The sequence below is a fragment of the Protobothrops mucrosquamatus genome, unplaced genomic scaffold (assembly GCF_001527695.2).
Source record: "Protobothrops mucrosquamatus isolate PMUCROS unplaced genomic scaffold, P.Mucros_1.0 scaffold2004, whole genome shotgun sequence".
Taxonomy (NCBI): Eukaryota; Metazoa; Chordata; class Lepidosauria; order Squamata; family Viperidae; genus Protobothrops; species Protobothrops mucrosquamatus.
The window spans coordinates 447466-472306 of NW_015388118.1; the positions used below are offsets into that span (position 1 = coordinate 447466).

At 38.3% G+C, this 24841-nt stretch overlaps 1 protein-coding gene across 3 annotated transcripts in view; it reads right to left on the reverse strand.

Moving 5' to 3' along the window:
* Positions 1-24841, reverse strand: part of DAAM1 (dishevelled associated activator of morphogenesis 1) — a 99870-nt gene that overhangs the window by 37951 nt on the left and 37078 nt on the right. For 2 of the 3 annotated variants that reach the window (XM_015823827.2, XM_015823829.2), the window contains exons 3-13: positions 16426-16497; positions 13812-13906; positions 12436-12769; positions 11526-11636; positions 9954-10057; positions 7763-7829; positions 7049-7166; positions 4661-4799; positions 4041-4099; positions 1958-2145; positions 124-432 (exon numbers count right to left, since the gene is read on the reverse strand). In XM_015823827.2, coding sequence (XP_015679313.1) covers positions 124-432; positions 1958-2145; positions 4041-4099; positions 4661-4799; positions 7049-7166; positions 7763-7829; positions 9954-10057; positions 11526-11636; positions 12436-12769; positions 13812-13906; positions 16426-16497 — 1596 coding nt within the window. The remainder of the gene's footprint in view (positions 1-123; positions 433-1957; positions 2146-4040; positions 4100-4660; positions 4800-7048; positions 7167-7762; positions 7830-9953; positions 10058-11525; positions 11637-12435; positions 12770-13811; positions 13907-16425; positions 16498-24841) is intronic. The other variant, XM_015823828.2, reaches the window with a different exon arrangement.

Genomic DNA, 24841 nt, shown 5'->3' on the forward strand with positions numbered 1-24841 from the left:
CCTATGTTGCTATGTGAGCCATTTGAAGGTGAGTGGTGTTCCTGACCTGAACACTGAGTATACCTGTTCTACAATCAATCCTATTCATCAATCCTAAGGAGCAGAGGGGAACAGATTCCTTACCTCAGGCAACTTGGACCAGTTGAAGGACTTGAGGGCATGTGTGGGCTGAGGGATGTTTTTCCTCTTCAGTGCTGATCCCAAAGGAGCTCCTGGAGCTGGAGTCAGGCCTCCAATTGGCGGGGGTCCTGGGGGAGGGGGTGGGCCCCCAGGGGGAGGAGGGGGAGGGGGAGGAGGTGGCAGGATTGCTCCAGGAGGAGGAGGTGGAGGAGGAACTGGGAGGAGAGATCCTAGAGAGCCTGTAGGTAAGGGCCCCCCAGGGGCACCGGGTGGCAGAGGGGGTCCTCCAGGGACTGGAGCACATATAGCTCTCTGAAATAAAAGGAGAAAATATAATTGCTGTAGGAATTGCAAGTCAAGATCAAGCCAAGTGAGATGGCAGTTAGGATACCCATTATGATAATATTGTTTACAATATATCACTCAGCCATCTATACACTTGCAAACAAACAATAATATGGAAATAGTACAGTCTCTCCAATCCATACTTAGATTACAGTAAAAGGAAAGCAAAAAGGAATGTTCCCAGCCCAGAGTTTTTCAAACTCTGTTCCATAAATTCCTGGGGTTCTCCAAGAACCTGATGGGTTCCATGAGATTGAAGTGGGGGGGAGAAATTTCATTTGAATACTGGCCAGAGATGTCATAGCAATTTTTCCAATGTCCAGTAGAAAAGACAGGGCATACCAATGGTTTGCAAAAGCTCTGCCTCTTGATTAGAGCTTCTGGGAATTTTTTAAAAAATAATGGCTTACAAGGCCTGAAAAAATTTGAGTCCCCCCCCTGCTTTAGTCAATCAGAGAGGGGCTGTCTCTCTTGCTCCTCCTCCTGGTGCTTATTGCTGTCCCAGCCCTCTCTTTTTTGCAGAAAATGTTCTACAAAGTGTGTAGTGAGAAGGCTGTTTGGAGATTAAGTGGAGAGTAAATAAACAAGTATAGTAAGTAAAAATACTGTAGAGCAGTGGTGGCGAACCTATGGCATGGGTGCCAGAGGCGGCACTCGGAGCCCTCTCTGTGGGCACACGTGCCGTTGCCCCAGCCTTGCCTCCCCCATGACCCCCTCACCAGCAGCCCCCCTGGAGGAGAGTCACCCCCGAGCGTGGCCCACGCTGAGCAGCACAGCCAAGGACATGGCAGCCAGGCAGCGTAGACAAGACTCTGCCCTCACGCCCCATCGCACACAGTTGATGCTGTGGGGCGCGGGCAGAGGGCGTGGCCGCCATGGTGTGGCTGGGCTGCCTGGGTGATCTGCGGCGGGCCCTGGAGGTGGTGAGTGGCCCTGCGGGCAGGTGGGGTGGGGGCAGGGCATGGGGTGGAGCTGGGGCCAGTTTTTGGGCACTCACTCGCTAAAAGGTTCGCCATCACTGCTGTAGAGGATACTATTCTGTATTAATGGTTCACATTTCCAGAGGGCTGCTGAACCTCCTTAACTAGTCGATACACCTCATTTAAAAAGCAGGTCTGGGATACATAATGTGGAAAGAGTAGATCAGATTTGTTAGACCGTGGTGAAAAGAAGCTTAGCTGGTAGAACTTTGTTTCTTCTCTGCCAGGAATTCAGCTCTTGACAGTAAAACTGTTTTTCTGCTCTGGTTACAAAAGCTTTTATGCACCATGGGAAAGCCCATCTCTCTGAGCAAATGAAGAACTCCTGGTTCTTACCCCTAAAATACTGTATATGGCAGTTTCAATAATCTTTCCAGTAACAAATCAATTCTTTTTCTCATTTGCCTGGACCTTTTGACTGACAGCATTACTTCTAACGGGCACATAGTTGTAATGTAAACGAATGGCACATTTTCCCCAAACTGCAAGGAGAGTCTGGGGCTTGACCTCACCCTACTAAGCTCATGGATCTGTGCTGTGAGGTCTGCCACTTGCTGTTTCACTTGTTTATGCTCAGAGAGTTCTTTTTCAAGCTTCTCCTTCATCTTATTCAAGGTCTGCATCATCTCCTCCTTCTCCTGGGTCTTGGCATCACACTCTCGCTCTTTCTTTTCCAATTTCTGCTGTAGCTCATGGTGTTCTTTTAAAAAGGGAGGGAAATATTTAAACATTTACAATTAATGCTTCTGAACTGTTGATTGGCATGACATGAACATGATCATGGAAGATGTTCCCCCTGCATTGCGAATCATGGCAACTGAAGGAATAATAAACCAGGGGTAATAACCATACTGAAATATGTCCCTTTCCCCATCACCTAAGCTCAATAAAGCTTATTTAGTAAATTATCCCAATTTGGATAGGAAATATATTAACAAAACCTACTACACAAAGCAGAATAGTCCCTTTAACATGTTTTCAAGGGAACCTATTTTGATTACAATCTTGGAGAGAAGCTGAGAATAATTATATTATTAGAAGGCAATTGCACATACTCAATCCAGACTTTCCATATAAAAAAAAATTAAGTAGCAAGGAGCTGGAAAATCCTCTGTGTGGAACAGATAAAAATTCAAGAGAACCATACAGAAATAGTCTGACCCAATATAAAGGCAATTTCCTTTGTTCTTAAAAGATTAATGTATGACTGAAAAAAGCACTTATTGTCCATTTCTTTCTATCCCATTAAATGCATAGAGAAATTTCCTTATGGAAAATAGTTTGTTAATCATCCTTAAATTCCTTTGAATTCTAAGCTGGTCAGACTGCACCTACAATATAGTGTCAAGTTCTGTGCATTTTAAAAATAAGTCCAGAGGACAGCAGCCAAGATGATAAGGGGCTTGGGAGGAAAAACTTGGGAGAAATAGCTGAAAACATTGCACATGTTTAGCCTGGACAAGAGAAGGTTGCAGAAAGATAGAGGACAACTGTCTTATTTATTTATTTATATATTTACTACTTCAGTCACACATGGTTGTCAGATAGAAAACTTGACAGAATTGTTCAAGGACATACAATAGGGCAAGAATCAATGGATTTACAAATAAATTAATTTAAATTAAATTACAAGTAGATTTTGCATGGATATTAGGAAAAAATGTCCCAATAACAAAAGTTATTCAGCAGCAGAATGGGTTGCCTCAGGAGGTAGCTGTTCAATTATAAATAAACATTAAGTGAAGCAAATCAGCAACAATTAGACATTTATATGTCTATCAATTAGTCCAAACTGACCAAGTTTATGTTATTTTCATAATTCTAAAAATGGAACAAATTACATAAGTTGTTGTATGTAACTTTAATTTATGTAAAGTTTACCATCCAGACTACTTTGGCTGCACTATATCTGATCACTATTTTGAAGGGCTATTTTGTTCACTGCATCTAAAATCTGCTATACTCACTGTATTTCCTTTCCTCTATTAGACATGCAGATTTTATTGTCCTCCACGGAAAAGAACAAAAAACATAGGAAAACACAAAAAACACAAGTCTATAGTGAAATACTATACTATTGTTGTAACATTTAGTCCTCTTTGTTAAAAAAAAAAACAGAAAACCAAACCAGATTGATTACTTCCATTTCCACTCTCACAAAAGATGTTTCTGGGAAAGAAAATGTAAGTTTATAACTGTATAGCAAATTATCTGGTTAAAGGCCAAACTGTACCAATTTATAAATTAATAAAGTGTGGAAAATCCCATGTCAGAAGCTCTCCCCTTCTTTCTTTTCTACTGCAGGTTTAGATTTTGTACCACTTTCTTATAGTGTTTAAAGTTCAAATTAATCACCTAACCTCTGTATTCTTTCCCCACACATTTAAATTGAATCCAGGCCGTAACCTTTTCGCTTCTATGATGTCATTTCCCTTTACAACAACCATGATATTCCAGAAGTTGCCTTAATCTGAGTGAGCTCATATTGCTGTCATCAACTGCCACTGAATCTACAAAACCTCAAGTAGAATTTTTTCCTCAGTCCTAACAGGCTAAAGTCCTCTTAAGGTGGGGCTCTCTACTTTTATCATTTACCTTTTCTCATTTTTTCTGCTTGTTCTTTCCATTGTTTCACTTCATTTTCATTAACCAGCCTAGGGGGAAAAAAGAAATTAATTTCTAATAAATATAAGCACCACATGATTAGCAAAGGCAAGACGCCAAGATGAAATCTATGGAAAACCTAGAAAATTGCATCTCTACTTGTTCAATTAGTATTTAAACTTGTTCAGTTTTCTTACCACAAAACAGTTTACAGTGGCAAGTCATTTTGTTTACATATTGCTATTTTGAATAACATTAATGAATGCTTATAAAATATTGACAGTTTTTTCAAAGAGAAGTTCTTTTTTCATACAATTTATTAGGTAGAATATTCTCCAGCTTTTGCTCAGAGTACCACAATGCTACGGAATGTACACCAAAATATTTCTTTTGGGGGTGAAGTTATTGGCAATATAGATAACTTGATTAAATAGAAATCCTTTTTTACATTCCAGATATTAAGAAGTTCTGTCACTATTTCTAAATTGCGTAGATTTGTTTAGGACTAATTCAAAAATCAAAATAAACAAGCAACCCACTCATATGAAATAGAGAAGACATGCAAGGTTAAAAAAAAATCATTTACTGCAGAAATAAAGGAAGGCCCTTACATTCGGACAACATTTTTGATATTAAAGTTCTCCAGGGGTGTTGAGTCAGGGTCCTGCCCTTTATCATTTTGAATAACTATTTGTTGTATAATACGATCCAGCAGTAACCAGTACTGGACGGTGTTGCCGTTTCTCTTATCTAAAAGGGAGAGAAAAACTGTGAATGAATGTGAAGGGTGGGAAAAGGAAGCATATGTCAATTTAAACAAATCTCCATTCCCAGATGCTTTTTACAGGAAATGGTGCTTTAGTGGTGAAATAGTTGCTATAGGTTGGGGTAGAGGGGTGTCAGCAGAAAACTGCTTTTCCTAACCTTGATCATTATATATCAGAGCCCCACCTAAGAGATGCTCTTTCTTCCTAATAAAAAGGATATTTTATGCATGCTACTAAAACTGGGCTTAATGAAATAGTCACTTTGGTTCTGTAACAGTCTGCCCCCCACAGTAATCAAACACTGAAGGATATTGACAGAAATAGCCAGTTGCAAATGATGTGATTTTTTGTTATAAATAAAAAAGCTTGAGAAATTAATCTTTGAAGAAAAAATTGAGAAATGTGACATGGTCTTATTGGACGACTGTATACCCAGGAACACAAATATCTTATTTTAAATTTTTTGAATACTGTGTCCCAGTATCCAAGTGTATTTATAAAACTATGTGCAGTATTTTTGAAAGAAAATAACATATTATGCAATTTAACTCATAATCTGCAAGTCCCCCTCCTCCAAGAAATGGATGAATAATGCGTCTGTGGAATTACGAATAAAAGCATGCAAAAGTGAACTACAAATTTACCCCTTTGTACTTATGAGTCATGCCTTAATTTATATCAATATAAATATTGGTGTTTGGGATATTGCATAAATAAAGCGTGGAATATATATAATGTCACTTTTGCATGCTTTTACAAGAGGCAAATTTGATTATAAGCCTTGCAAAACAGCACTGGCGAATATGATGGAAAGCATATATACATTTGATGCCCTGAAATTGGAAAATGCCTAGATAATCTTTTACAAAATGAACCGTACACTACTCTTGCATTTTTTTGAATATAGTGACAAATTATTGTTGTTAGAAAAGACACTAGAACAACTATTAACAAACATAATCATAATTCTCATATATTAATAGTGCAGTTCAAAATTATTCAAATAATTTCCGTAAGAAAGAGAAGGATAAAGCTCAATGCTAGGAGATAGCAACCAAGAGATTACTGTACTCAGATATGCCTGGCAAGAATAGAATTATACAGCCATTTTCAAAGGGAGAGCAGATAGGAAGAAATAATTGTCGGTAAGGACAAGGTTGACATTTGCAACAGATACTTCTCCATATTTGATATGGAACAAATTTTTGAAAGTAATACCGAATCAACTATGTGAAACATGTCAGGGTGCAGCCCTTAAGCAAATGCTTCTGACAGAAGGTCAAAATCTTATCCTTCAGAATGCCTTTCCAGTGGAGGAAATACTTGCATACATCTGTGTAGTTGAGTAACCAACAAATGTAGGCAAATGGTATAATAAACGTTTCTAAGCTGAATGTGATATGACTTTCTAGAAAGCAGTGTTTTGTCAAGACATTTATGAGCACACTTTGGAAATGTATGGCTCAAAGAAGGTGGTTTCCATGTAGATAATTAGCATACAAAATTTGATCAGCAATTGCATGAACTACTTTTTTTTAAAAAAAGAAACATGATGGCTATGTAGGGAGGATATGTTAACTGGGAGCCCTGCTCTACATAGAGAAGTGGACTTATTGGTTTAAGTGACCTCTTCCAATTTCATGGGATTTTATGAAAGTACAAGCTAATCCTGAAGAACTGGATGTAACTGAGAATAGTTTTCATACAGCAATTCCTTTGCACTTACACATCTTTTCCTCCATTTTTAGCATTTGGTGGTATTTGCTTTTTTTAAATGATGTAAATCCAATCTGTCCTTCGCAGGTCTTCTCCAGCAATGCAATGAAGACTGGAAAGTACTATCTGGTTTGAGCTAAAGTTATCCTTAAAGATTTAATTCCTAGTTTATTTAGGCAATTGCCCCCATGCCAACCAACCAATTTATCACTCTTTTAACATGTCCTCTCTCTTTCACTCTATTTATCTCTCTCTCTCTCTCTCTCTCTTCATTTATCCATCCATCCATTCACCCATATGTACTTCAAAATTAGTAAGATGCATAGACTGCAACTCTCATTGCTTCTGTACAATAATCACACATTGACTATAATAATATACCCCTATAATAGGACTTATTAAAGTTATAGCATTTCTAACCGTTCAGAGGAAGCCTGCATTTCAAACCATGTACTTCAATTCCAAAATATCTACTATGAATATCAATAAAATCCTAAAGTTACTTTTTGTACTCACAAGGCATTTGGAGGCAGTGGTGAAGTATAGACATAAAATGCGGGTAGGCTTCTGTATGAGTCAATCTCTTTCTTGTGAGCTCAAACATCTGGGTTGCACTTTTTGTATCTATATGAACCTTTGGTTATTTCGATGGGGCAAAACAATTGAGATTAAGATTAGTATTTTCACACATAATCATTCTCCAGGCAAAGTTGCTACCTCTAATTTCTTTTTGCTTCCAATCAACTTAGTCAAGCTGGACTTTGCTATATATAGGTGAATGTATACTAAGAAATGTAAAAATGAATGAATAAAATTGGCAAAATGGCAATATATAAAGAGGAACTTGACAGTTCTTAACAAGATTTTGCACGTATCCAAGAGGTCAGTCTGATCAAAAAAGTGATTATCTCTGATGTACAGTAGCAGAACATATAATACTTTAAAATTTGTGAAAATCTTGCTACTTACTGAAAAATAGCCCACAGCTATGAAAAAGGAAGGATCAGGGTGAATCATTTATATGAAAGTTGGGCAAAGATGGAATAGGGGAGGAAGAAACGCAATCTCCTGAAAGTTATAATTAAAATGTAACTTAATCATTTTGGGCAAGTGTTCAAGGATAATTGTAAAATGGCTGAGATATGATTCAGTTCTTAACAATGATCCTTTCTTGGCCAGAATATTTTTCTTACTCAATCCAAATGTAGCAAAATAGTAGTATATACATACCAATTCAAATCTTTTGGCAAACTCCAACTCATCTTCATTTCGGAGCATTTCAAAAAAATCTAAATGCCTGGAGGGAGGAGAAGAGGCAACTTAGGGCAATCCCTTACTGAAGCAATTTTGCTAATAGGTTTGGCAAGAACATCCCACTACATTTAGTAGAGGCAGGGCATTTAATAACATTTCATTCAGAAGAGTTTATACAGTTAGTCCTTGACTTACAATTATAACTGAACCCAGAATTATGGTTGCAAGTTATGCTTGTTGTTAAACAGGCCACCATGTGACCATGCTCAATTTTATAACCTTTTTAATGGCAGTCATTAAGTGAATGTGGTGGTTGTAAAACAAACGCTGCAGTTGGTAAGTGAATCCATTGTTTGCAATGGGTCTATTGTTGCCGGAAACTGGAAATAAATGCAGTTTCCAGCAAAAACCATTATAAATCACTGGGCAGCGGCCATCAGGACTACGAATCCAGGTTATAAATAGCCTCGGGCAGGTCCTTTGTAATTATAAATGGTCGCTAAGCGACTGGTCATAAATTGAGGACTACCTGTAGCTGTAATAAAAATGTATTTGTCCTCAACTTTAGAGAGACCCAATTCTTTCTCAGATTTAAAAGCAGGAAAGTAAGCACAAGAACCAGCCACCTTCAGAATTCCATCTATTCAGCTGACTCTCCACAATAAGTCATTCTTTGCTTATCATGCTAGTTCTAAAGGGGCTGTACAGGCACTCCTCGGCTTGCAACAGTTCGTTTAGTGACTGTTCAAAGTTACGACGACACTGAAAAAAGTGATTTACAGCCATTTGTCACACTGTAGTATCCCCATGGTCATGTGATCAAAAAAATTAAGACGCTTTTAGCAACTGGTTCATATTTATGACAGTTGCAGTGTCCTGGGGTCATGTGATCACTTTTTGCGACCTTCTGACAAGCAAAGTCAATGGGGAAACCAGATTCAGTTGACAACTTTGTCACTAACTTAGTGATTCACTTAAAAACTGTGGCAAGAAAGGTCATAAAATGGGACAAAATTCACTTAACAACTTTCTCACTTAGTAACAGAAATTTGGGGCTCAATGTGGTCATAAGTCAAGGACTACTTATACTCATATTTCAGAGGGACTCAGACAATTGGGTAGAAACTCCCCATAAGAATATTTTCTATGGGTGCCAAGCAGAGTGGCTGGCTGCATGGTTGGGATTTATATCAGGGGTGGATAAACTGTTGATGGTCTGGGACTGAACTTATTTTTTAAAAGATGGGGCAATGATGCAAGTTGTTGGAGCCACCTAACACTGGCCAGAGCTTTATTTATTCCTCTTAGGTTTTGAATAAGAGTGTTCAGGATTTATTTTGATTGTTTAAAAATGTGACGCCTATTTTGTACTCAAAATGATAAGAAAGCACAAGACAGGTAGATGTTATGGTTGAAGGAGGAACCATTAGCTTTAAATAAAAGGGGGGGGGGAAATAAAATATCAACATGATTGATTCTCCCCAAGAGAATGGGTCATTTTAAGTGCTAAGGCAGCAATGAATTCTGAAATGGAACTGAGATTTAGTTGTTCGCTGTAAATAGTTGTTCTTGATATTCTCTGCAATCAGTTAAAAGCGTTCATGATAATTTTCACTAGACTTGAATTTAACATTAAGTCAGAATTGAGCATTATGAGCAAAACCTGTGCAACCATGCATGCTTCGTTCTCTTCTCTTCTGATGAAGCCAGACGAAAAAAAAAATCAATTTCATCTTCCTGATATTTGGTTTATCACTTGCATGAATTAGGCATCATGAGTTAAACAAAGTCCAGCCAATTGGAAAACAAGCCAATAACCAAACCTGAGTAGTTTTGCTAGTTACTTAACAAACCATAATAAGTCTGGGATGAAGAAAGATAAAAGTAAGCCTGGCAGGAATTTTCCTATTTGTGAAGCAGTTAGAGAAGGGGGAGAGCACTCAGGTCTAAGGTTTACTGGAGCTTGCAGAGGCTCCTGTGCATTAAATCCTGGCTTAATATGATAGAATTCCACCTAGCTTAGGAAAAAATTCAAAATTTTAGAGCAATTTCTTTACATTAGGATGGGTAAAGATATACTATCCATTTCCTTTAACATAAAATCCAGGGAGAATGAATAAGAAGGCAGATAAGATATTTTAAACGACATTACAAATCACATACTTACCTATCTAATGTGGAATTTTCATGTTCTCTTAATTTGTCAATTACAGGCTGAATTCCAAGCATGAGGAATTCATATCTCAGGTGGAGTCTGAAGTCCAGACTTTCCTGGGAAAGAGGAAAAGAAGATGGCAATCTTTCAAAATGGTTCCTGTTAGAATAATAGTACAGTTGTTTCACCATTAAAGGTTTAAAGGTTTCCCCTGTCCAGTTGTGACTGACTCAAGGGCGCAGTACTCATCTTGGATTCTCAGCAGAGGGAGCCTGTGTTGTCTGAGAGAGGCTTCTGTCATCATGCGGCCAGCATGAAAATGCAGAATGCAGTAACCTCCTGACACACGGTGCTTGGGTTTTGAACATGGGCTCTTGGCTTTCTATAAGCTTTCCAGCTGATAAGCCCAGCGTCTTGACCACTGAGCCATAGTACTGCCCTTGTTTTATCAAAGAAGTAAAAAAGAAAGATGGGGACCCATGCAACAAATGAATAGCAGTCCCAAAACATGTAGATTAGGAAACTTTCTGGAAATTACGGAGTTACAGTAACACTGGGATAAGACAAGACGGATGAAGTCGCGTAGACATTAGGATTCAGGCAGGCAAGAAAATGGGGTTCATCATTTTAAGTCTCTTCCATCAGATTTACTTTTTATTGGTTCCACTGACTTGTCAAAAACAAAGCAAGCAAGAGGAACAGAGATACAGCTTATATCTCTTTCCTAAACAGTCAGATGGTGACAATAATAGAAAAAGAGGAAAAATGTGGGTATACATTAGGGAAATACAAATCTACTCTTTAAATATTGTGGGCATTAATTCCTACTGGTCTCCAACATCACCAATAGTTTAAAAGAAGCTGTGAGAGTTATTCATCATAGCTGGAGGCACCAAGTTCTTCAGACACTAGAAGAATCATAATTCAGTGGTAGGCAAATTATGCACATAGGCAGTGGTGGGATTCAAATATGTGAACAACTGGTTCTCTGTGTGGATGCCACTTCCGGAAGTCCATTCTGGGCCTGGCCAACAAAAAATTAGCTACCGGTTCTGCTGAAGTGGTGCAAACCGGCTGAATCCCACCACTGCACATAGGATATTATTTCTATTTGGGCCAGAGTGAGAAAGTGAGTGTCTGTGTTTCAAGCAGGATAGAAAGATGCCTGGGAAGCACCCTTTTCTTAAAGGATAACTTGTGTTTCCTGGGCATCTTTCTGTTCTGGTCTTTCAAGAAACTGGGATGGGGAAAAGACCTCTGCCAAAATATTCTGATTATCTTCTCGGACCTGGAATGTGCAAGACAATTCTTTTGTGTACTTTTCACAGTTCCTCTACCTTTCTCAGATAAATTATCAAGTTAACCTAAGGTCTTAATTAATGAGAAATCATTCTGTTATCCTATGAAAACAGGAGTACCTGTATCCCATATCTGCCCTATCGAAACTTACTCTGTTATGGCTGCCAGTAGGGTGCAAGATATCCCATTGAGATGATTTTAGCTATTGTTTCTAGAATCCTTGTTCAAACACGACAGTGACCCAATCAATGTTATAAAGCCCCTGTCTGTAGCTTCTGAACTTACCACTCCAGCTCCTTGGCTTAGAACAGCATTGATAAAAGACATAATCGCTGTCTTGAGGCTTACTTCATCTCGGTATCGTCCTGTACTTCTATCCAAATCATTTATTAATGTCTGCAAATTAGAATTTTTTTTATCAATTTCATAGTGGTACTAAACACTAGGAGAGGAACAAAATTCTATCAAAATTAGTCTCATTTTAATTTTTTTTATTAAAGATAAAAAGTATATTTTCCTCCTTTTTACTCTTTTTCATGCATTCTCGTAAACATATCGACATAGTAGATCTATGGGTAACTTAAGGTAGCTTCATACGGCTGTGTAAAACTAAGCAAATGACGCACTTATCAATAAAATATAGTAATGTATTTGGTATCAGTTAGATTCAGGGCATAAAACTCTGGTGTTGACCACTGCCAAGAATAAAGAGACTTAAAGAAGTAAAGTTTAATTGATTTATGTAACTTAGATTTGCCTCAGTTTGTGCACAGGAAAGCAAGGAGAAAAGGAGAATAATTTTTACAGAGAAGATTCCTCGGGCTGTGGGGTAGACTGATGTCACTCCTATATGGCTAAGTCCTCCCAGAAGATAATCTGTGATTGGGTCCATTTATGGTGAATCCATCCTTGAGAGAAGGGTAGCCCTGTCAATGCTTCAGGAGAGAGTGTTCTACCCCTTCTTAAAAAGCCATCACAGGACCCAATTGTGTTAGACAATTTTTGTAATACACAGAGGAAGTCTGCAGGTTGGGTGAGCATGTCATTGTGTTTTTACTCAACATGGTGGTGGTTATGTTTGAGATTAAATGACCTCAAGGGCTACTGCATCTTTGTTTGGGACAAAAATAAATGCTTATGCTGTGGAATATTAAAAATAATCATTCCATTTAAGGAGTAATTTGATGCTCCATACCTGAAAGCGAGTCCGTTCACTGGCATATTTTTGGTAGTGCACCATGGCCTCTAGTACCTTTTTGTGACCGCCAGGAACCAGGCACACAGCGCCCATGATTTCCAGCACCGCCACCTTAGTCTTAATGTTTTCAGTGCTCAGACTCTGAGCAATTACATTAATACTCTCTGAGTGGGCCAGGACATGGGCTCTCCCAAGAGAGTTGTTCATCAGGGCTTTGATGCACCCAATGAGAGAGGTATGGATTCGAGATTCCGCAGTCTCATAGTCCATGCTTTTCAGGAAGTTCAGAATGCATGACAAGCCATCCAGATCAATGAATCGAGTTACAAACCTATCAGGGAAAAAAATGAAGGAACACAAAAGAGGAAGATCACTTTCTTAAAGTCGTAATTTAGTTTAACTTCAAAGGATTCCTAAAACATATATTAAAATAATCTCTCAGTGTAGGGATAATAGATTTCCTTACCCATAAATAGATAAGATAGCTGTGGTGGTGCAGTGGTTAGAATGCAGTATTGCAGGCTAATTCTGCTGACTGCCAAGGGTTCGATCCTGACTGGCTCAAGGTTGACTCAGCCTTCCATCCTTCTGAGGTGGAATGAGGACCCAGATTGTTGGGGGCAATATGCTGACTCTGTAAACCGCTTAGAGAGGGCTGTAAAACATTATGAAGCAGTATACAAGTCTAACTGCTATTCCTATATTCTGGTAGCTTCTGGGGATATTGTTAGAAAAAGAAAAAAAACCAGTTTCAAGATGGCTTGACCATTTTTGAGTTCAGAACAGAAAAATCTCTGAACATTTCATACTTCCCAAAACTGAGCATTCGAAGTCTAAACAGCCTGATCACTGCTAAGAGATGCAGAAGGTATGTATAGGAAAGATGATTATTTGGTGGCAGTATAAACATTGCAGGGTCTTCTCTGATGGAAGACATTTACTATGAACTTTTTCCACTTGTCTGTGGATAGAATTTGAATCTCCATTCTTTAAAATAATTTTTAATGCTGTAAAAATTTGAATTTTAATAGTATGGTCTAAATTCAAGACATTCCTATCATTGGCAGGATAGCATTCACTAGCCAAGCAGGATGGTTTCTATAATGCAGAATAAAGAAAATGATGGCTCTGTAATGTGACTGATTGCAACATCCCTAAACTTCAGAAAAAAGAGGTGGGGGAATTTTTACTGGAAAGATGGGACTTGTGATTCTGAACATCTAGGTGATAAGAGGAATTAAGTTAACACATCTCAGCAAATTAGAGCTGATTGGTATTACAATGAAGAGATTATTTTAAGAATCTTTATACTAAAGAAGAAAAGGCAAAGAATTTAGTTACCTAGCAGCAACAGCAACCAAAAATCAAATTACCTCATAGGTTTGGTCCTTAGTGCTGTTTTCAAACTCTCTATAGTTTTGTTTCGTTCCTCTTCATCTTCTTTTTCCAAAGCAATCAATGACTTTCTCTGCACAAGTTGAGAAAATTAGTAGCAGCCACCTGTTCAATATAGTTTATTTACCTACTGTACTTTCCACAAATAAACTGTGCTGAAAGTGTTTGTCAGCCAGCGACAATGCAATAGCAAAATGGCCATAATGAATCCATTTACCACCACAATACAGCGCCCAAGCCAGCCAGCCAAAAAGACCTCTTCACAAAATTCCTGTCAGTAGCTTCCTCATAAAGGTTTATGGACCTGGACTATGCAGGAAGAAACAGTCAGGACCTGACAAAGAGCATGAAATCTCTCTCTACAAATACCACAAGTTCAGGAGAAACATTTTAATATTCCATTTTTTGTTTCTGTTTTTCTTTTTCATATCCCATTTTCTTTATTTTTGTAAAATGAGATAAATTAAAAATGGTTCTTCTGATTTTCAGAATGGCTATCAGGAGCCCCTTCTGTAGGATTTTGCATCAGGATAAGTACAGTCCCCCATTGGATAAGCTATATGATATTTAACTCTGATCATCATTTTATAGTTGATATTTTAATGGTAGATTTTCTCTTCTGAACAACTAATCTTTTATCCCTCCAAAAAAGTTCCCAAAAGATGATGTTGGGGATGAGTCAGAGACTTTATTATTTCTTGCAGATGTTTCATGCAAGAAAATGAGCAAACTCAGAGAGCACCAAGGACCCCTCATTTCAACCCTGAGCTACAAATATTCTCCTTCATTGATACTTTCTTCATACTTTGAGCAATATTTTCCCATTCTAGAGTTGTGGGTCTGGTTTTGCCTAAATGAATAGCAAGCACAGCTTTCCAGTTTATTCTTCCTGATCCATTACTGTAGTGGACTGGATTTAGCTTTAAAATGCCAGCAAGAGAGATAATTAATAATAATTAATAATAATAATAATGTTGGAAAGGACTTAATTATTAATAATAATTAATAATAATAATAATGTTGGATGGAGGTCTAGTCCAACCCCCTGCTTAGGCAGTAAACCCTATACCATTTCAGACAAATGGCTGTGCAGTCTCTTCTTAATGATGATTCAACCATTTGATGGTAATAAAATTTAAAAATACACATACTATATTCTTATTTCCATTAAAGCCGTTTTTGAGTTGGTGAGGCAATTGGACAACTGTCGCTGAGACATTAAAAGAGGAAGCTGTCCCACAGAAGTATTTAACCAATGCTGCACAGGTGCTTCCGGGTTGAAGGGATTAGCCAGTGACATCACCATTGTCCTGGGATGCCCTTGGAGGCTCCTTTCATATCCCTGGCATGACTTGGGGCGAAAGATGGCAGCTCCCAGGTCTCGAAAAACGGGCTTGCTAACCTTCAACCCAGCATTCTAACTGCTCAAGCCACCCTGCTCCTATTTAACCAATGATAGCATTCTTTTATGCCAGCAACATATTGGTAAAATTCAACAGGGGGAGATTTTCTTTAATTACAACTTTAGAGAGCAATAGTGCAATATTTAGTGAATATTTGCAAGGTGTTTATTATTCTAGCTGAATATCACTCATCTCTGAGAAACATAAATTTCCAATTATCTCCAAAATGCTTGACTTTACCATGGAGAAATACCCACACACATATCCTCAACATAACCACAATATGAAATTCACAACTGCTGAATAGATTGTACTGCATTCAGAAAGAAAGCCTCTGCAGCCCGCTATAAAAATTCCAGGTGCTTTATTAAGCACTCACTTCTGTTGCATAACTAGGTAACATTCAACAGTCCGTAAATTAGCTCCCTTAAAGTTAATGTGAGTCTCTTTAATCAAGGAACTCTTACTAAATTCAATAGAAATGTCTGCAGAAACAAACACTCCCCAGTTCTCCCTGCCATTTACAAACATAACTGGTCTTTTGCTTCTCAGACAAATGGAGGGTGAGCGGATCTTGAACTTTTCACCACAACCTTTATCTTTTTTTGTTTAAACACCTTTGGCTTCTAATGATAATTATCACAAGCCAAAGCTAATACCTCCCCTGCACCACTCAGTACAGGAAAGGCCTTATATGTGCAGACTGATTTTCTCAATAGCACAATATATGACAGAAGACCTGTGAAGACACCAAAGGGTTACTTTACACAAAATGCAGCAAAAATATCGCAGCAGAGTTGGTGTACACAAGTTAATGAATGAACTTAATGAGTCACACATCAGTGGTTCAACAAAAGCATACTATGGGCATTTTTGCTTTTGAAGAATCATAATGCACACTTTTAAAATAAACATATTTCTAGCCCTTCTGAATAGCTATGCAACCTTGAAATTACGTTTATGGCAGCTGAAGGTCAAAAGGCCACTAAGCAATGGTTCAGTGCCGTGCATGGTTCATGATCTCTCCCCCCAAAATATGAATAATATGAATAATAAATATTATAAAATGATGCATAATATTTATCAATTCGTTAAAATTAAGATTAAAAAATGTCTTTACTACCCAGAGCCGTGCTCTTAATTCTTACATTTTTTCCTTTTAGATAAGACAATAGATAATTCCACTTACAGCAGCCATGGAGTTAAGCTGATCAATGTAAAATTCAGGCCAACTTGTGGCACCTTTATTTTCTTCTTGATCCTGAAATAAGGAAGTGAAAGAATAATGTTAGAAAATTCATTTAATAATAATAATAATAATAATAATAATAATAATAATAATAATAATAATAATAATAATAATAATAATAATAATAATAATAAAGTTGGAAGGGACCTTGGAGGTCATCGAGTCCAACCTCCTGCTCAAGCAGGAACCGTACACCATTTCAGACAAATGGCTGTCCAGTCTCTTCTTATTTGCTTGCTGCTTATATAAAATAACTATAAAATACAAAGTACCTTACTCCAAATGACTAAATGTCACTCCATAGACTGAAGAAGTTCTATTTATAAGCTGATCCCACTTTTTGGACATACTAATAAAATGTTATCAACTGGAAGCTGTGGCATATAATAATTTTATAGTGGTGTTAAATGAAAAGAAATAATCGTTTTCAATAGGCTTCATTCATTTGTTTTAGTTTGGTTTAAAATAAGCGCCAACCCCTCATTGAAAAGACAAAAGGGGTCATTATCTGCTTTCCCTGGTAATGTCATTTTATTAATAATGTACTGTATTATCTACAACCATTTAACAAATTGATTTGAAAGCTGCAACCACAAAAAGATACATTCCTGGCTTTTTTTGTGCTATATTTTTGTTCAAAACTGTGACAATTTTTCCTTGTCCCCATTTCTTTCTTCTCTGTAATTGCTGCTGGCTTTGTAACTGACCCTTCTTAGTGGGCTTATCTCCCCCACCCCAAACACTTTCTCCACCTGATGCTCTGTGTATGTGTCAGGACTAAGATTCCGAGTCAAAGAGCTTTAATTTAAATCCAAATGCAGCCTAAATAGGCATGGAGCACATTGATCAGGATTTGCTAAAGGATTAAATGAGTAAAATTGTCCTGGTACTGTAAATGAAAATTCACAGTGATCATTTTTGCCTCTTTGAGCTCAGAAAACTTGGATTAGAAATTTTGTAAAATAATCTTAAATCCCTTCTAAGAACAGGGGTATTAAAAAGGGGATGAGAGCAATCTGAGGGAAGCCTAGCACACAGAAGTGCAAATCTTAAAAAATAGAAGACCTCAAGGAGGCAGAATGAGCACTGGTGTGGAGCTTAATCATGACTGTCTATGTTTTGTTGTCAGAGAATAGTGTCTATTGGAAAAGAAAACAGAAAATGAAATCAGGTGGAAGACTGAAGGGACAGCTGAGCTCCATCCATCCATCCATCCATCACACAGGAAGACCAATGACTAGTTGGCACTTTGATTGCTAAAAGTAACAAGTAGAGGTAATCCTCAACTTACAAGAATTCATTTAGTGACAGTTCAAAGTTGCAACAGCACTGCAAAAAGTGACTTATGACCGTTCTTTACACTTACGACCGTTGCAGCAATCTCATGGTCACATGCCCAAAATTTGGACGCTTGGTAACTGGTTCATAATTATGATGGTTGCAGGGTCCTGGGGTTGTATAATCAACTTTTGCAACCTTCTGACAAGCAAAGTCAATGGGGGAAGCCAGATTCACTTAACAACTGTGTTACTAACTTGTCAACTGCAATGATTCGCTTAACAACTATGGCAAGAAAGGTCCTAAAATGGGGCAAAACTCACTTAACAAATGTCTCACTTAACAACATAAATTTTGGCCTCAATTGTGGTCGTAGGTCAAGGATTACCTGTATACCCCAAACTTTTGTTGCACTAGCACCAGCTTTTATTAACCACAGAAAAGAAGGCAACCTTGTGCCCTCCATGCTGTCAGATACTCAAAAATCTCATAGCACTACATCTTTAGAAGATCACAGGATGTCTAGGATCAACTGCCTGGTTGGTCAGCTGGAACCACTGAATCCTTCCCTACTAGGGAAGCTGCCATCTACCGCGTTAGACCAGCTTACTAGTATTTCATGCCAAAGGACTGAATCAGGGACTTTCTGTACACCAACATGCGCTCTTCTCCTTCCTTCCAGGCTGGTAACACTCTTATGAGCCAAAGCCTTTCCAGACCAAACATTCAGAGCATTTACCTGCCACAGAGGGAATCATGAAGTAGATATTTTAAAAAATCCATCTCGATTCTAGTTCTGAGATATATTCTCACCCTTTCCTTTAAGGCAGACTTTCTTTAGCCAATTTCCTTCAGAAGCAATACAAGTCTGGAGTTACAGTTAAGGTACCTGGTGGGCACCATGCTGGGAAAGTCTGCCTTAAAAAATATGAACCCTTGATAAAGCCAAGCAATATGCTCTTATAGGCTGTATCCCTTGCCTGCCCATCCAAAAATAAATTTGTCCAATAATTCTCGGTGGGAGAGGGAAGCAGGCTGATTTACTTGCAAACATTACTCTCCATGCTGTAATTTTTATTTTCCAAAGCAACCACAGGGAACCTGTGTGTTTATAGCTGCCAATCTCTGTTACATTTACTAGCATGCATTAACCTTGTTGCTTGCCAAAACTTGGTTTGGCTGACTGAAGAAACCTGCCATTAAGAAAGAGGCTTCCACAACTATCATGAAACTTAATGCCTACTGTTTAAACCAAGGAATGCCATCCATTTGCCAATGAGATCCAGGGAAGGCTGTTAAGAAAGCAGAATGTCCAAGGGGACCTGGCATTTGGAGAGGGAAATTCCTTCTAAAAACAGAGAAAGAGATGTCAAAGGTTCTTTCCAACTAAAACCAAAGAGGCATGTGACAGCTGTTAAGAATCCATTTGGTAAATGAATTAATTTGTCAACTTTTTTTAAAGAAAACATTGCATTGAACCCTCTCAATAGCACCAAGGACTGCATAGGTCATGTTGCTAGAATTCAGGAAGTTATCATCCCAATACATCTGGAGCCCATCAGGCTGGGAAAAGCTATATTAATAGGTAATTGTGTTCCTGCAGACATTTTGTTATTAGGCTAGGTATTATCATCAGTGCACGGGGCAATATAGTTTGCTTATTCTTTTAGTTATATCTTTTAAATGGTATGTAGTTGGGATTTATCTATCTGCTGATGACCGATTTGTCAGAATGCCAAGCTTTCAGCAACTCCCTAGCATTTTTGGATTTAGCTTGAACTAAAATATTAATTCAATTCAATTCAAATTGTGGTTGAACTTCTCTTTATGTCGAGAGACTAAGTAATTTTCATTATGTCTCCTATCTGTCAGTGTGGATGTGTTCTGCCAATCTTCAATTTGTCTATCCTACATATTGGCTGTTACAGTTCTTACGCTGTATGTTGTAGATTACTCCTGTTTTTTTCTTCTTTGGTTGCTGAGCTCTGAGTTGCTTAAGACAGGGCTTTTCAACCTTTTCACCCATTGTACCACTTTTAGGATATGGCAACATCCGAGTACCACCAGTCGCCTAGCAAGGTGTCAAAAACTTGATGACCAAAAAAAAAGGAAAAAAGTGATAAAGTACAAGTAGTCCTCGACTTACAACAGTTCGCTTAGTGACTGTTCGAAGTTACAATGGCACTGAAAAAAGTGCCCCCCAAGCCACAGCCGAGCAAGACAGCGCCCAGCAGCGCTCTTCCTCCTGTCCGAGGTTTTCATTGTTGTGAGCATTTCTGTTGAGGATTGGCAGTGGGGGTGGGGTGAGGGGGTGTTTGGTTTTTATTCCCCCTGTCTACTGGGTGGTTGCAGCAGGTTTTGGTCACTTCACATGACCCTGGGACACTGTGACCATCATAAATATGAATCAGTTGCCAAGCATTTGAATGTAAATCACAAGACCCTGGAGATGCTGCAACATTCCAGCTGATCGTCGCTTCTTCTGGGCTCAACAGAAGCACCAGGATCAGTGCTGCTTTCCAGCTGATTGGTGCTTCTTCAGGGCTCAGCAGAAGCACCAGGATCAGCGCCGAGCTCCAGCTGGAGCTTGGCGCTGATCCTGGCGCTTCCACTGAGTCCTGACAGCCCCGAAGAAGCGCCGATCAGCTGGAAAGAGGCACTGATCCTGGCACTTCCGTTGAGCCCTGACAGCCCTCCAACCATTTCTCACTCAGGCTTGTGCGGTGCTGCCACTGGTTCAGCTCATTCCCCTCCCCCACTACCACTTTTCTAGGATGGTCGCGTACCACCTGCCAGGTGCCAATGTACCACAGGTGGTACCCGTACCACTGGTTGAAAAGCCCTGGCTTAAGATGCTTTGGAGGGATTTTGATGGTTTGTGTGTGTGCCACGATGATATCAAAAGGTTGTAATAAGTCTGCTGGCTGGCTCTCTCAGAGAAGGTTTTTTTTTTTTAATATGTGGAAGTGTTCGCCTTTTCATTGTTGCAATATGGTAGGTTGTATGGAGGAAAAGAGAACATGGACCACCTATATATACAACATCTTCCAACGTAACAGATATCCATACAATTTCATTAGAAAGTGCCTTGCTACACAAAAATATATATCATTTAAAATATATAATTAAAAGTCAAGGAAAGAAAGAAACAGCCCAAAGCATAACTTCCCTAGCAATACGCACTCTAATGAGGAAGAAACAGCACCAGATAAATAGGGAAGAAATAATACCCTAATCCAGTGTTTCTCAACCTTGACAATTTTAAGGCATGTGGACTTCAACTCCCAGAATTCCACAGCCAGCATTGCTGGCTGTGGAATTCTGGGAGTTGAAGTCCACATGCCTTAAAATTGTCAAGGTTGAGGAACACTGCCAGTGATGGGATTCAAATATGTGAACAACTGGTTCTCTGTGTGGATGCCGCTTCCGGAAGTCCATTCTGGGCCTGGGCAACAAAAAATTAGCTACCGGTTCTGCTGAACTGGTGCGAACTGGCTGAATCCCACCACTGTCCCTAATCAAGAACCATGGAGGAAGAAGCCACATCCTCATCCAGACTGCCAGGACAAACTATTATAATTAACTGAATTTTCCCCATTCACTGATGATATAACCTAGCTTAGTAGTAAAATATCTGCAGGAAAACAACTAAGCTCAGAGAATAAACCCAATAGCTCATCCCTGCACTACATACACAAACACACATGCACACATACACACACCTCCAATCCAAGGTCACAGAAAAATAGTTTTATCCAAATTTTCTGGCCTTAGTTGCTTTAGAGGATGCCAGTTTCTTATTTGTTTTGTGCTATTTAAGAACAATATCACCTCATTATTTCAAATAACTATCGCTGTTTCACACATTATGCACTCTAGAAAAGTGTTTTTCAACCTTAGCAACTTTAACTTCAACTCCCAAAATTCCTCAACCAGCCATGTTAGCTGAGGAATTCTGGAAATTGAAGTCCACACATCTTAATGTTGCCAAGGTTGATAAACTCTGGTCAAGAATGACCCAGGATCTTTCACAATGTGTCAAGGATCATCAGTGAGGTGACTGATTCAGAACCACCCCCTAAACAAGTTAGAAAAACACGGTGCAGAAAATAATGAACAATACAGACAAATTGCGTAGGTATTCATAAATATCATTAAGATAGAATACCCCAAGGCTTATTACTGGATAAAGTCTGCTCATCTAACTAGAAGTGGTACAAAGGAGTACCTTGTGGGTACCAAGATACATGTATAAGTCAGAACAAACACTCATTAATGTAGCAAATTTACCATAAATACCCAGACAGCCAGTCAAAATGTAACATTGGTAGAAACTCAGCCAGTTCTTTTGCTCAGGGTCTCCAAAGGAAGCTTGTTCTCCTGTAACATGAACCACTACTCCCAGTATTTCATAAATATTTAAAACAAATGGAAAACCTTATCAATATTAATGGCAATAATATACAAATGTTAATATTATTACTATTATGAAGACATCATTGACTTAAGCAATTCACCAACAAGTATTAAATTTTATAAGGTCATTAAAAAGCCCCCCCCCTCCCCCGGCTGTGCTGTTTCACTGTGTCAGGGAGTTATTCCTATGAGGGAAAAGTATCAAGAGCTCATGCCAAGAGTATATCCTTTCAGCAGGGTCGTTCATGGGATTCCATGTGCCAGTTAAAGCAAGCAGGAACCTATTATGGGCAGCAGCAATATAGGCAGAGGCTGAAGACTGTTAATCAATTTAATTGAAAATGACAAAGGCATCATTTTATACTATGCAGAAGAAGACAGTGGTAAACTCCTGCATGTTACCAAGAAAACCACATGGATAGAAAATTCAAAATGAAAGACAATGTGCCAGATGATGGATTCTTCAGGTCAATGGTGTTTCTAACATGGATGTGATTCTTGTGATATCTTACTTTTCCAAAAAGTGCCAGTGTTCCACCTTTTGTACAAAGATGGATGGTTAAGTCATTTAACCGAGGGGTCATTGGTGCTCTCTGAGCTTGCTTGTTTTCTTGCAGATGTTTCATTACCTTAACTAGGTAACATCATCAGTGCTAGTAATGAACGTTGTTTGCTGTCAGTTTATATTCTGGTGTCTTGCCTGTCTGTGTGGGTGGTTCTTTGGCAGTTTCTTGATTGGGGTATTGCTTACTTGATTGTTGATCTGAAGGTGACCTTTGAGTTAATCTATGCTGATCTGAGTGCTGATTATTGGTGGAGAGGTGCTGGAGTCTTCATTTAACTAAACATATTTTAGTATTAAAAATGAGTCCATTCTAATTCCCCAATGTTGCTTGGAATTCTCTTATTAACCAAATTTATTTTGCATATCTTAAATTCTCTTGACAATTATGACACTTAAAAAAACAATAAAATATAAATGGAAGAACCTCTGAATATTATGATTAGACTTTTTTCTTATGCCTTTTTTATAGATAACTCAAGGAGGCAAACATTCCTCCTCCTCCTCCTCCTCCTCCTCCTCCTCCTTCTCCCCCTCCTCCATGATTCTAAGCCATGATGAAAATGGGTTTTCAATATTCAGAAATAAAAACTTTTTACCTTTTATATTCACAACATTCAGCTCTTACACACTAATAAACATTTACTGATTTTTTTGATGAAAAATCCACCTTAGGAGATTCAATGAAAAAAATGAAAGCTGGTTTTATATGTATTATTAGATTACACTATTGTATTTGCATACATTAATGCATCACACTACTTCATTAGTATAGGTATCATAGCATCTGGAATAAATTCCTCATTTGTTTAAATATTGCCTGTTTGTGTGTTTGTTTGTTTATCTGTATCACCTCCTATCCTGATCTACGCTCCATCATCTGGAATGCATTGAATATTATAAAATTAGGTAATAGATCATCAATGTTATGAAAAGTTGCTGGTTTTTCACCACAGTTCTCTGGGGAGATTCTTGACATAATGCATCAGATTATACAAAGAACAGATCTTATTATAACCTCCAAAGAACTCTGTCTCTGCTATACAACATCAGTTGGTGGTGGAGAGATAGTTCATGGACTGTATGGGAAGAATCGTGAACGGCAATAGACAATTAGCCTGACTCTGACCCACATCTACACCTTTCACCTGGGAATTTGCGCTGGGAGAGTCATTCAATAAAAATATCTCCTGGGAGACTAGCCTGATAATACAGCCAAAGGGCTGAGGCAAGATAGATCAAGTATTATATAATGCTGAATTGGCATTATATAATAACCCTTTTTTTACAGACCTGTTGATCAGTTTTATGCTCTCTTGAGGGACAGCAGCCATGTGCCAAGAAATGCCTCTGAGGTGTCAATGGGAGGCTAGTTAAAGCAGCAATTGTGGTAGTTTACGGTACTTTGTTTTTTAAATTAAGGCATTTTCTGAAATTGGTGCTTTAAGAAGGTATCTGATACCAGGAACAAGTAATTCTCAGCTTTCCTTAACAAGCACATAAATATTAATGAAAACAGTAACAACGTAAGCCACAAATATAGTCTGTACAATTAAAAAAAACTAGTTCAAGAGTAGCAGCAACAAAATCCAAAGCTTGTTTTATCAGCTTCATAAAAGGAAGGCTATAAAACAATATATTATAGTCCACTATTAACAAGTGCCACTCTACTGTACTTAGAGACATGTTCCAGCTTTTTTGATGAGGTGGTCAAAGAAGGAACCCCAGATTCACATCTGGAAGACATGTGTACAGCAATAATGGAAACTATACACAATTCCTCCAGATTTTGAAGAGACATTTTTAGATTTAAAAAGTCATTGTTTACATAAAATGAAGGCAGCTGAAAGAGGCTGACAGAGGACAATGTGACTAGATACTGATAATACCAACATGAGTTTACAACAAGTCTTAATCGTTACTGACCAACAATCCTAGCAAATTGATGTTCATCAGATCATGAAAAGCTATTAACAATTTAAATAAATCCCTTATTAAAAAAAAGAACAGTAGAGGCATTTTAAGAGAAATTTGAAGCAATTTTCAGTGGATGAGAAATATATTGGTAATTTGTGCCCAACAGAACCATCTTCTAAATTA